This window comes from Anas acuta, chromosome 7, assembly GCF_963932015.1.
Source record: "Anas acuta chromosome 7, bAnaAcu1.1, whole genome shotgun sequence".
Taxonomy (NCBI): Eukaryota; Metazoa; Chordata; class Aves; order Anseriformes; family Anatidae; genus Anas; species Anas acuta.
This window is the reverse complement of record NC_088985.1, coordinates 37,382,198-37,394,372: the sequence shown is the minus strand read 5'-3', so window position 1 is coordinate 37,394,372 and position 12,175 is coordinate 37,382,198. Positions and strand designations below refer to the sequence as shown.

The 12,175-nt window shown below is 48.0% G+C and overlaps 1 protein-coding gene across 1 annotated transcript in view; it reads left to right on the top strand.

Annotated features, from left to right (window-relative positions):
• TCERG1L (transcription elongation regulator 1 like) overlaps positions 1-1,940 on the top strand; it is a 70,178-nt gene extending 68,238 nt beyond the window's left edge. Inside the window, exon 13 of the mRNA XM_068689299.1 lies at positions 948-1,940. Within this exon, the coding sequence (XP_068545400.1) occupies positions 948-1,104 (157 nt within the window). The 3' untranslated portion in view covers positions 1,105-1,940. The remainder of the gene's footprint in view (positions 1-947) is intronic.
• Positions 1,941-12,175: the final 10,235 nt, after the last annotated feature.

The window sequence follows — 12,175 nt, the reverse complement described above, 5'->3', positions numbered from 1 at the left end:
CAAACACCGACGGGACCTGGAGCACCTCCAGCATTCCCTCTATGCCCTTCAGGTCTGACAGAGACGGCACACGATAGAAATCATGTGCACGACACGGCGATTGCTGCCTTTCCTATCATAATCGCGTTGCTCCGATTCTTTGTTAACTCCAGTTTTCCATCATTTAGCCCAGCACTGTGAATGCAACCTGAAAACAAATTAAGCTAGAAACCATTGCTCGGGCAGTGTGTACCTAAGAGATTCCAAAAGTCTGGGAGTTTAAAAACAAAGTCCTGGCCATCACTCTGTGGGTGCCGGTACCTGGAAGTGCCTGGCTGCTCTGCTCGGTCCTGGGAGCAAGGGGACCTGCAGAGGTGCTGCCAGGCAGTGTTTTGTCCTCAAATCCTGTGTTTGCATCTGAAAATGTTGGTCCTGACTGTGAAATCCCCAAGCAGAGCTCCCGGTGGATTTCAGTTGTGTCGTGCCTGTAACTCTCAGATTTACAATTAATTTGTTGCTGTTTTAAAGGAGCTGAAGCTACCGCGGCCGTCCATCAGGCACCGTGTGCTGCTGGCTGTCAAAGTGCATTCGTTAGCAATTAGGCGTAGGTTTGTGCTTCTGCTCTATTATGGGCTAATTATTGAATTGGACTGCTGGGGATAGATGAAGGCAGGAGTGAGTAACCTGCCTGTGTCAGTGCGGTGCTAATGATTCACACTTCAGCTATCGCCCAGGCGTCCCCAAACCCAAAGAAGGGAGTTAACCTGTGCAAGGCGATGAGGGAGGCAGCAGCACAGGCAGCTCTGGCCTTGCCTTCCTTGTCACAGGGGTTGCCGAGATGTTCTCGTCAAATTTTCCCCAGAACACACCTTGTTGTAGTGCCCCTGAAAAGTTAAGCGTGACATCCAGGTCACAGAGTCGGGCTGGATGGACCAAGCTGCAGTTTAACCTGTCTGTCTTTTCTGCAGAACGACATTTAAGGAGTTTGCAGAGAAGTACGGAAGGGATCAGCGGTTTCGGCTTGTTCAAAAGAAGAAGGACCAAGAGCATTTTTTCAATCAATTCATACTTATTCTTAAAAAGAGGGACAAAGAAAACAGGATAAGGCTACGGAAAATGAGATAAAAGCTCTTGAAACTGGCAATAAGCACAGAAGTCAATGCTGTGACTGCGGTAAGAAAATAAATGAACGCTAAAGCAAAGGCTAAACTTGCAACAGCTGAACGAAGAAGTGGCTATCCCTGGGAAAAACTTCCTCTAACGACGTTTGTTGAACACGCGTAGAAGTTGTGAAGGCTGTTCTGCAGGAGTCTGAAGGATATTTTGTTCTCAAAGAATTAATGTTTCATATTGAAGCTCTCTTTTGTACAACATCCAGAGTTTGATGCATTTCTAATTGCCATGATATGTCAATCCCTTAATTGTTTTAATTATGCAAATTACTTGTAATATACACAAATTATGAATCCAGTGCAGATTTGTAATTAAGCAGAAGCAGATGCCATCCATAACAACCTCAAGATATTTTCATCATTTAGGGGAATTATCTATCGCAATCTTTTGGCAACTTTACGCATTATCATAAATTGTTTAGAAGTACAGTGGTATGCAGGGATTCATTACCCAGTGTTCACACGTCTATGTCCAGTTCTCTGAGTAGTAGTAATAAGATATTAATTGTTAATCTTAGTGAAGAGTGTGAAAATCTTGGCATATGTTCCATAGGAAAACTCTAAGTTTCAGAACTAGCTCTCTAATTCCTGTGAACGGTGCTTTCAGGCACACGAGTGGTAGCAGCACTTCTCCGTCAGAGTTCCTATCAAGCAGTTATTTTGTAAAACCATCACAGTATGATTTGAATTATGTTCCTGTATGTGGAAAGTCTGCATGAGATTTTTCTCATCATCTTTGTATGAATAAATATTTAACTTTTTTAATTAATAATAAATATTTTAAGCCAACTTTCAGGGGTTTTTAAGTTTCTAAACTTTTGGAAGTACTGGGTAAAATAATGCAGGGCTCAATCGTTTCAACTTGAGAGGGAGAAAGCCACGGAGAGCTTTTTTTGCTTATTTGTATGCAAATTTCCACTGATGCCAGTTGGCCTTCTGGAGCATACTGAGAGCAAAGGCAGCCCTCTGCCTGTGAGGATCAGATCTCATGGCTGGAGGAAATCAGCACAGCTCCGCACCGACCTGCAGCGTGTCCCTTCTCTTTCCAGTACGGGGAGGACAGACTCTCCTCTTCCATCTGTGATCATAATCGTTTTCTCAGTTGACCTCATTTTTAAGTTATTATTCATTAGATTGATGGATTTATATTTTGTAGGAGCAATTATAACATTTTCTCCTACGAATGGGGATTTTTCTTTATGATGTTGTGGGTATTTGTTATAGTCAAGGAAACGAATGGTGTTTTCTGTTGCTTTGGAAAAAATGAACTCAGAGCATTTCAAAGCAGAGTACTTTATGTAAGATGTAATTTAGGAAGTTTGTAGAGTTCCCAAGCAGGCTGGCAGCTTTATTTAAAATTGTTTCTGTTTTCCTGTTCTTTTTCACGTTGGTTTGGAATTTTTGTCTTCCATGCTTATTTTTCTCACTTTCTTCCATGCCGATCTCAGAAATGCCCCACGCAGCAGAGCAGAGTGCAGTGCACACAGGATCCGTTCCTGCTGCTTCTGTGTGAAAAAAAAAAAAAAAAAAAAAAAAAAATCTCATTTATTTCTATGAAAGCAAGATCTGACCCAAAGCGTACGCTGGTGAGAGGGGTGGTGGGACCAGACAGCAGTGACCCCGCAGAAGGTACAGGGCTTTCAAAGCACAGAATTCATGGCAGTTTTCATGGGGTTTTGCAAAGTTTCCCATTTAGGGGGAACAGATGTAGAGGAGCGATGAGACCTTGCTTTTCTGGAGGAAGGCTCTGCTGTTGCAATGGCTCGTACCAGTTTTGTGGCTTTCTGTCCTAAATGCGTGAGCACATCCATACCCTGTACTGCCGCCCCCTCTTTCAAAGATGAATAAAATGGGGTACTGATATCTTGGGGATTCTCCGTGCTTGTAGCATTTCCTGACAGCATCAGAAATCTTACCACAGGACAGGCGTGCCCGTGGCTGGGTCGCTCTGTTTGGTTTTCTCGTGCAGCTCTGTGAAATGCCAGAAGTGAGCGATCAGTGCAAGTGGTGGTACATCTGTTATAACACCTCCAAGCGCAGCTCTGTTTTGTTACATTTAAAATGGAAGAACACTACAATAAATGCAATTAGCCCTGTGGTGCAATAGAAGAAGGTTTTGTGTTGTCACATTGCAGTGCAAGCTGCTGGGGGTCACCGAGCTACAGCTTCAGAGAGGAAGGAGCTGAACCTCTTCAGAAGGAAGGTGCCAGCATCAGCAAAGCTGCCCGCGTGTGGGGGTCTTCTTGGGCCAGAAAAAAACTTTTATCAGGGTGAAAAGATTTTGGTGCTATTGCAGTTGTTCAACACGACAGTATTTCAGCAAATGAGGTTCTGGGCTGCTCAGGTAAAAGAGTCACAGAAAATAAACTTGGAATATTTGAGGGAAAAAAAGCACAAAACAAAACAAAACACAAATTGCTCCTCCAACCCCTCCCTCCTCACCCCATTAGGCTGCAGCACCCTCAGCTGTGCATCTCCTGGGTGTGTATCACTCCTGGCAGGCACCTGCCTGCTTGGGAGCCCCAAACCTGAAGGTTTTGGGCAGCCCCCCACTCCCTGCCCTGCTGTCGGTGCAGGAGAGGTGACAGCAGCTCCTGCTGCAGTCTGTGCCCATCACATCTTGGCCCGCAGGGGCACAGGGAGCTGTGTATTTGCTTTTTCTTTTCTTTCCCCTGGAAGCTGCAGAGGCTGGAAGTGTTTTGTGCTCTGCTCTGAGCAGTGCCCACCCTGGGGCTGCCCCCGCTGCTGCTCCCTGCCTGGCATCTGCCACGTTCCAGGCTCCTTTTCCTCAGGTAGGTTCCTGTGGGTGTTATCATGTCTTTAATTTGGGTTTTCCTGCGTTTCTGGCCCCTTCTGGGTGCAAAATACTCCAGAGCAAGGAAGTTGTGATCTAAAACCCAGCCGTGGTGAAATGCCCTGCCAAGGGCTTGAGCTGGCTGTGTGCTGGCTTCACAGGTTGGGGAGCCGAGCTCCTCCAGGAGGGATTTGTCTGCTTCCACCCTTAGCAGGATCGCGTTGGGTAAAAACAAGATAAATAGGAAGAAACGATAAGAACAACAATGTTTGTGTGGTTTTGTTTTTCCTTTAGGAAAAATTAATATTTAGGGAACAAAATCTGGCCAGGATGGGCAACAGGAAAATAAGCCAGGGGCTGCTGCTGGCAGCCTTCTGTGGCTTTGGCTTTGTCGGCTTCTTCGTTGTCTGCCTCTTGGCCTCCCAGTGAGGATAAACATTTTCGGGTGGAAGTTTAGTGGTTCGCTGATAGTTGAAGTCATTTTGTTTTCCTTTCCTAAGTAGTTCGTGTGTTGTTGTTGTTTTTTATACAAACTTAGTTCTTCCCATTTTATTTCTTCACTTGGGTTTACTTTGGTAAATATTACTTTCATCCCGTTCCTCTGGGAGCGCGTTTTTATATTGCTGTGATCATTGTTCGGAGAGCTAATCTCTAACATAAATGAAGAGAAGTCAAAGAAATGAAAACAAATGATGGCAACGTTCCCCCGAGACTGCAAATTTACTTTTCTAGATTCACAGCGAGATGCTTTGGGTTTGCTTCTGTGAGCAATTTAACTTGATTTATCCCTCCAACCGCCAATGAAATATCTATATATTGTATTTCTTCAGCAGTGGCTGTGACATCCAGAATTGTTGCCTCTCCACATGCTTTTCATAATGAATACACTCCTGGCAAGTGTGCTTGTGTCTGAGCCGTTCTGTACCCAGACAATTTTTCATGGTTGTCTTCCATTTACTTGTCTTCAGGTTGTTTTATTTAATAATGCCTTCACATCGGGAAGGAAAGCAGGGCAGCTACCAGAAACGCAGCAAAAATGCCTTTTCTTACAAATGGGACCGAGCTTCTCACCTTACCCCATTCCCACATAGACGGACCTGAAATGGATGCAGAGTGTTTAACTTGGAAGGCTTCTGTGAAAAGTTACCTTGGGAAAATAACCGGGATGCTCGGTGTAACCCTGATGGGGGGGGTTGGCAGAGTTTTCACGTTGCCATAGGCTGCATTGCTCCTTTTTTATTGCTGTCTGTTTCATGCAAGTGATGTTGCCTGTGTGCAGCGTGCCTGGTGCTACTGGAGGCTGTTGCCTTCTTTCGCACCTGATGGAGTTCAACATAAATGTGAATAAATGCTGGAGATGGCCTAAAAGGAGGTGTTTGCAGAGGGCGTGCTGCTGCTAGTGGCAGGAATGTGGTGAGATGCTCAGGCAAAACCCTGTAGATGTCTGTCCATAGTTTCAGTGGGCATTAACCTGTCCTTTTTTTTTTTTTTTTTTTTGGTCATGTTTTGAGTATATAGGGTGAAATCTGCAGCTGTGCAAATGGAGTAGGGGGGGTGTATGAGGTGTGCTGGGAACCCAGCTCCTTGAGTCTCAAGCACAAAAGATATTCTGGTCTCCAGCTTGGCCAAATGCACACGGAAACTAGAACAGCATGTTTATTTTTAAAATCTAATAAATCTCCTAATAACCGGTGTTTTAAAATTAATGCATAGACAAAATGCTTTGACAAAGTTCCTGCTGACATCAGCAGGGTCAGGCTTCTCGGTACGTAACTGCTAAAGTCTGGAGAAGAGCCACAGCGGCAGGGGCTGGGGTCTTTCAGCCCGTTCTCCTGCAGGGGCCTTCCCAGCCCCCAGTCCTTTTGTGCCGATTGCATTTATGCATTCTGTGTGACATTTATGGTCCAAACTCAACCAGTTTGTGCTGGTGTGTTGGCAGAACCCCCTCGTGGCCCTCCTGCCATCACCCACCCAGCTCTCGGGCACGCCTCTGCCAGCCTCTGGGGTGAGGTGCTGCTTTTTGCAATTCTCTCAGCTGCTCTTTGCACCTGCTGCAATTTGCACTTCCAGAAGGTTTTCCTGTGCTCACAGCAAAGCGTGGTAATTAGGTGCAGTTGTATGGGTATAAGGTAAATGTAAATTTGTCATGTTTCTGCTTGATGATGGCCTTTGTTGGAGCACAAATCAACCTCCAGGTGCTGTTAAATGTTTCCCGTCGCCATTCATTCCCCCAGGTTACCATTTCTCCTTGCTAAGCCTCCCAGGTTCGTGCCAGGCTGGGTCTCAGCAGCAGTGGTGGTCCTGCACAGCCTCGGGCCGGGCTCTGTACCCCAGAGCTTCTCCTTCAGCACATCCCGTGGCTCCTCTCCCCTAATGGGGTGGACACCTAAAGCTCCAGCCGTGGTCCTGGGTTGCATTTCACCGGCAAAATGTCTTCTTTTTTTTTTTTTTTTTTTTATGTTTTCCTCTTTTTTCCTCCTTTGAAGAGAAAAATCTTTTCCCTGGCATCAGAAGAAAGCAGAGCTCCTGCTCGGAACAGGCACCGCATGAGAAGCGCGGCTGTGTTTAACTTTAAAGAGCATGCTTAATAAAGGCGTCCTGCACCTGAACAGGCTGTGATCGTCAGCACAGGAGGCTGAGCTTTTCAAGGCCTCTATCTTGTTGGTGTGAAAAAAAAATAATAATTTTCTATAATCAGTGGTTTTTCTCCTCCAAAAAGAATAAAATTTTGGCTTAATCCAAACATCGCAGTCAACCAGAGGTTGATACACCCAACCTGCGTTGATGTTGCACGCTGCAACCTCAGAAGCTTTTGTGTAAAAATAAAGCCACGATGCCTCCTCCAGAACAATCAGCCTGGCTGTGGAGTTACGAAACGGGGAAATTTCCTGTCCCACTGCCCCTTTCCAGCCCGAAGGCTGTGCGGGGAGGGGGGCTGCAGGGAGGCAGCAGGGGCCTGGCGTGGCCGCGGGGCTGCGGGTGCTGAGTGAGGGGTGAGCAGGAGAGCCTCCTGCCCTCCTCTGTGGAGATCCCCTCATGGTTTCTTCTTTCCACGCTGCTGCCATTTCATACTTGTAATCCTGGAGGACTGTAAGGCGTTAAATTCATTCATAGGTTTTGGTAAGTGGCCTTAGGTGAAACCGAGGCCTGAATTAAAGTGTGCTCTGCACAGGGCACCGGAGAGCTCTCTCCTCTGCTCCATTTCCTCACTCGGTTCCCTCTGCAGGGCACGGCCTCCTTGGTTTCGGGGCACGGCCTCCTTGGTTTCAGGGCACGGCCTACTTGATTTCAGCCCTCGCCTGGCCCACGGCCCACAAAGCGTCCCAGCACCCAGCAGTGAGCATGCCGTGGGGGCTGCTCCCTACCTGGGAATTGTGATGTGAGTTATGCAGCATGGGAAAAGGCAGCTGAAACTGTCGGGAGAAGGAGTCACATCCCTGCACAGATCCATTCACCCAGCATCTGCTGCCCCCATCGAGCACAGACTCCAGTTTCCAGCCACAGCTCTCCTTAGGCCTCGGGGTGGGAATTTCCATCACATGCAAGACGTGTTTCTCGATTTCTGCCCATGTTTCTGGATTTCTCTGATCTCGGTCATTAGGCTTTAACCACGAGAAGGAAGAATTTTATTTCCCACAGCGGAGCTGTCAGCTGTGTCTTGGACAAGTAGCCCATGATTTTCTTTCTCTGATAAAACCTCCGTGGTGATGAGACCGCTGTGTTTTCCAGTGGGCTTTTTGTAGTCTTGGGCAGAAAAAGGAGTTGTTTTTATTTTGTTTGTGGTTGTTTTTTTTTTTGTTGTTTTGTTTTGTTTTCCTGTTTTGTTTAATATCGTTTCTGATGTTTCCAAAAAAAATAAAGCTTTACCCCAGCAGTCTGCCTGTAATACCAAGGAAGATGAGACATTAGGAATCTCACCTGTTTTCACAGTGGCTTTGTTGTGTTTAGCAGGCTGTCTCCCAGCCACTGGACCTGTACCTTGAGGCAGAAATCGCTGTATTTGCCTCCTGGGCCGTGCTGTGGGACCGGTTGCAGGGCGGGCAGTGGGAGCCCGAGCCCCACACCCTGTGAGCATCCCCAAGGGCTGCCGGGGAGCCCAGCAAGAAGCCAGTTTCAGCCCAAGTAACTCAGAAACGCTGTTTTTCAGTCCAGCCAGCTCCAATCTGATTTCCAATTAAATGAAAAAAAGAAGCAAAACAAACTGGAAACCTATTGCAGCTGATGCCCTTGATAGTTTCAGTCCAACCCGCGGCAAGGCGGATGGCTCGGTGGCTGGGAGGAACGCCGTTCCCCCTGGCAGTAATGACAGAAGCAGATGGTTTTGCACATGGTTTTTATTTCTAGTTCTATAAGCAAACATTTACTCTGCCTGCCATGCTAACTATATCTGCTTTATTGAGCGGCCTCAGCTGCCACCACAAGCAGCAGTAATCACCAGACCCCTGCGTTGGGGTAGGGCTGGAGTCTGACACCTCCTTTCCAGCAAATGAGTAGGTGATGTGTACGGGTATGGACACAGTGACACTGCTCCAAAACGATGTGAATGTAGAGGAATCGCCCCCAAGTTCAAGAGGAAAGCATGGAGCCACCTTTGGTCGCTGCTCCCCAGCCAGAATAATTCATAAAGTGGTCTCCAGCTGCTGCGGGTAGTCCCCTGTGAAATCCTCAACAGCTCCAGTTCTCGTGCTTCCAACGTGAGGCTTTTAATAAGAAAATACGCGGCACACCTCGGCCGCACCGTGAAGCTGAAGTGCCCCGGTACCCGCAGAGAGCAGCGAGCCAAAGTCCTTCTCCTGACTTTGCCGCCCCGTTGGTATGCTGCTCCGGCGGCCTCCTTCGAAACCCCACCTCCTGTTTTTCCACTTTAATTCCTAAACTCTATTATCCGCTCTCCCCTGTGTTTAAGCCAGTTTTGGTTCACTTACTGCACACTTATCTTTTCCAGCAAGGGTCTGTGTTTACAGTTTAGCTCATTTAACTTTGCTTTTCTCTCCCTCGCCACAATTATGTGTTGTAACTGATAATTTTTGCTTGGGGGATATTAAAAAAAAAGGACGGGGGGGGGGCACCTTTTGTTCCCAAACACAAATGTGGCTGCTCAGCACTGCCTAACCCCGTGTGTGCCGGGGCTGGGGGGAAACCCTCAAGTCCTCAGCCCAGCCGCAGGAGCTGCACCCGTCCTGCCCAGGGCTGGGCCACAGCAGCTTGCTGGTGGCAAGTGCCTGGGACACAGGGACTGCGACGCAGCTGCTTGCTTTGGGGTAATCACAGGTGTCTCTTTGAGCAGATTCATTAGGCAGCCCAGCGTCCTTGTACACGCGTGTGATCAACTGCGCCCAACTACTCCTCTGTCTTCTTTACTCCTGATTAAAAGGGAAGCAATCAATTACCAAACAGAGGCTTTAAAAGAGCTTGGGAAATAATACTCCCATTTAATGAGTGAGGACTTCTTAGACTCGCCATTTCAGCTACTTTCTTTGAGGAAAGGAGCTCTCCAGCCCAGCACCGTACAGCACGTGGCTGTTTGCTGGGCTCCTGGGCTGTGATACACAGCGGGGCTCTGCCCGGGGCACTTTGGGCCAAGCCACCCCCCTGCTGCCTCCTGCCGGGGGGCAGCACCCTCCTGGGGTTAAAGGTGCTCCTGGGTTTAAGGTGCAAGCTCACACCTCGGTCAGGCTGTGATTTCTGGTTTGAAATCTGGGTTACCATGCTCCTGACACAGCAAAATTGCTGTCCCTGCCTCAGCTCCGTGTGTTCCCCTTTCTCCCCAGCTGGCAGCCTCTGTTTCCCTGCCCCATCCTCCCTCTGGGGCTGTGTCCTGCAGCAACAAGCAGGAGCCGAGCCCCAGGGGACAGGAAAGGGTTTTCCAAAGTTGTTAAAATTTGTATCAATCTCCCTTAATGCCCACTTTTATTGACGTGGTGCCACTTAGCAAAGCAACAGCTCCATTAACATCTGCGCGCCTCCCATCAGACCTGCTCCCTCCCAGCTGAGCTGGCTCCCCGGGGTCCTTTACTTCTGCATTAATTCCCCCAAATGGATGCTTGCATCCCTCTGCAGCACTTTCAAGCCTCACATTAAGTCAAGCTGCTGTTTGCCCTGCATCACCCCTCCGTAACCTTGTGTCAGGCTCTCGATGTGTCTCTTAATGTGCTTTTAATTGGCCTCTGACACTGGCAGCATCTCCTCTGGAGCAAGCCCTGCACTGGATGGGGCCTGGCAACCTCCTTTGCAGATCCGGGCTCCTCATCAGTCAGCTTCAATGCAATGATTTAAAAGCATCAAAAAAAAAAAAAAAAAAAAAAAAAAAAAAAAAAACATAGCAAAGTTTTTAGAAACCTTGCAGTTTGGATTGGAATCAGGGTTGTAAGGGGAGCAAGAGCCGGGCAGGCTGGGCAGGGGGTTGTGACATCCAGCCTGTTTTTCTGTAAGTCTCTGTGGGCACTGGCCTGCAAAAGCCAGGCCAATGGAAATCGGATTTTGTTATCACGAAAAATTCTCATTTTTGCAAAGAAGTGCCTCCGTAAATATTTCCTCTTAGTAGGGAAACTCTTTTTCTCTGATTAGCTATGTGGCAAAAGCAAGCCCGGCAAGGGGAGCAGATCGTGCCTCATGTAAGTAATTTCCTTAATCTCGTGGGCTGCCTGCAGGCTTTAATCCCGGCTGCGAGGATCACAAAGATATTTTATTACTGCTGGTATCGCTGATCTAGTCAGGCTTACATTCTTCTTAGCAGAAATCCTGCGTGTACTTTTCCTGCAGATCCCAACCTCCTTTATTAATCTTTTAACGTGGCTGGGTGAGAGCAGAGCAAGGCAGGGCTTTTAGCACCGCCGTGCTGGAGCCTCCCTGGGACGTGCCCGGCTGTGTCTCCGTGTGCTGGTCAGCACAGCCCTTCACACCAGCCCCATTTTCCAGGATGCTCGATCACAAACCAGGTCCAGGCTAAGCTGTCCTCTGAGCCAGGGCTGCCCTGCAGGAGCAGCGGGCGCTCAAGGGCAAAGAACGTGTGAACGATCTGATTTCCTAGGGAAAGGAGCAAAGGCAGCACAGCTCTCCCTGCCCTGGGATAAAATGCCTTGTGTGGAGCAAGGGGTGGAGGTGAGCAGGGCTGTGTTGGTCCCCTACGTCCCCGTGCTGGGAGATGGGTGTGCTTTCAGCCACTTGGAACTGGGTTGCAAGAAAAGTTCCTGCAAGATTCAAAGGAATGGTGAAAACCCTGTAATTTTAACAAACCTGTATGCATCCCCTATCTAAATCTATATATAATCCTATAATCTATATAAAATAATCCTATAATCTACATATAATCCTATAATCTGTGCTAGATACAAAAGCAAAGTGAAGTGTTTTGCTCCCAGGGCTGAGGCCATGCAGACAGCCGATGCACCCCCCGCGCCCTGATATTGATCTGGCGCTGGAGCAGTTTGTGTGCAGATATTTATATGCCTAAACCGACAAAGTCTTAAAAAAAACAACTGAATAAGCAAAGAGTAAACATGCATAAAAGCTAAAAATAAGCACATGAACGTGGGTAAAGTGAGGGGTGTGGGTGCCCAAGGAGAGCAATGCGCAGCCCGGGGGCGAGCTGGTGCCAGGAGCCCCCCGCAGCTGGTGGGGGCCGGGCTCACCTGGGGGTGGGGGCGATGAGAAATTGGGTGGGGGGAGGCCCCACAGTGTGTGCCCGGTCCCGTTTCGTGCAGGGATGCATCGGGGAGATCCGCAGCAGAATTAATTTATTTTAATGCGATCGGTGAGCTCTGAAATACGCCCTTCTTTATCTGCTCCTCGGGGAGATCGCTAAATACGCCTCGAAAGGATTAGCCTCTCCGTACCAAATCTGCTTACATTCACCCTAAAATAGCTCCGTGAAAATACTCCATGTCCAGATTTTATTCCTCCTGCCATGGAAGCTGGCGTATAATAACATTGTCTGCAAATACTGGGGGGGAGAAAGGCAAACAGGCAGAACAGAAGAGGGCTTGGGATGATTGAAGAATTTGGGAGAAGTTTAAGAAGGGGCTCTCAGAAGGCTCTTTGGCACGAGCACCTGGGGCTGTGTGTGCCGTGGAGATGGCAGTGCCGTGTTTGTAATTGCAGCAAGATGATTAAACACACCTTATAGGCGCACACAGGGCACCGTCAGTAACAGGGTGTGCTAATCCCAAATTATTAAATGGATGTAAATCTAAATGTAGTTGATACAAACGTGGCAAACGGTGTCTGGCAC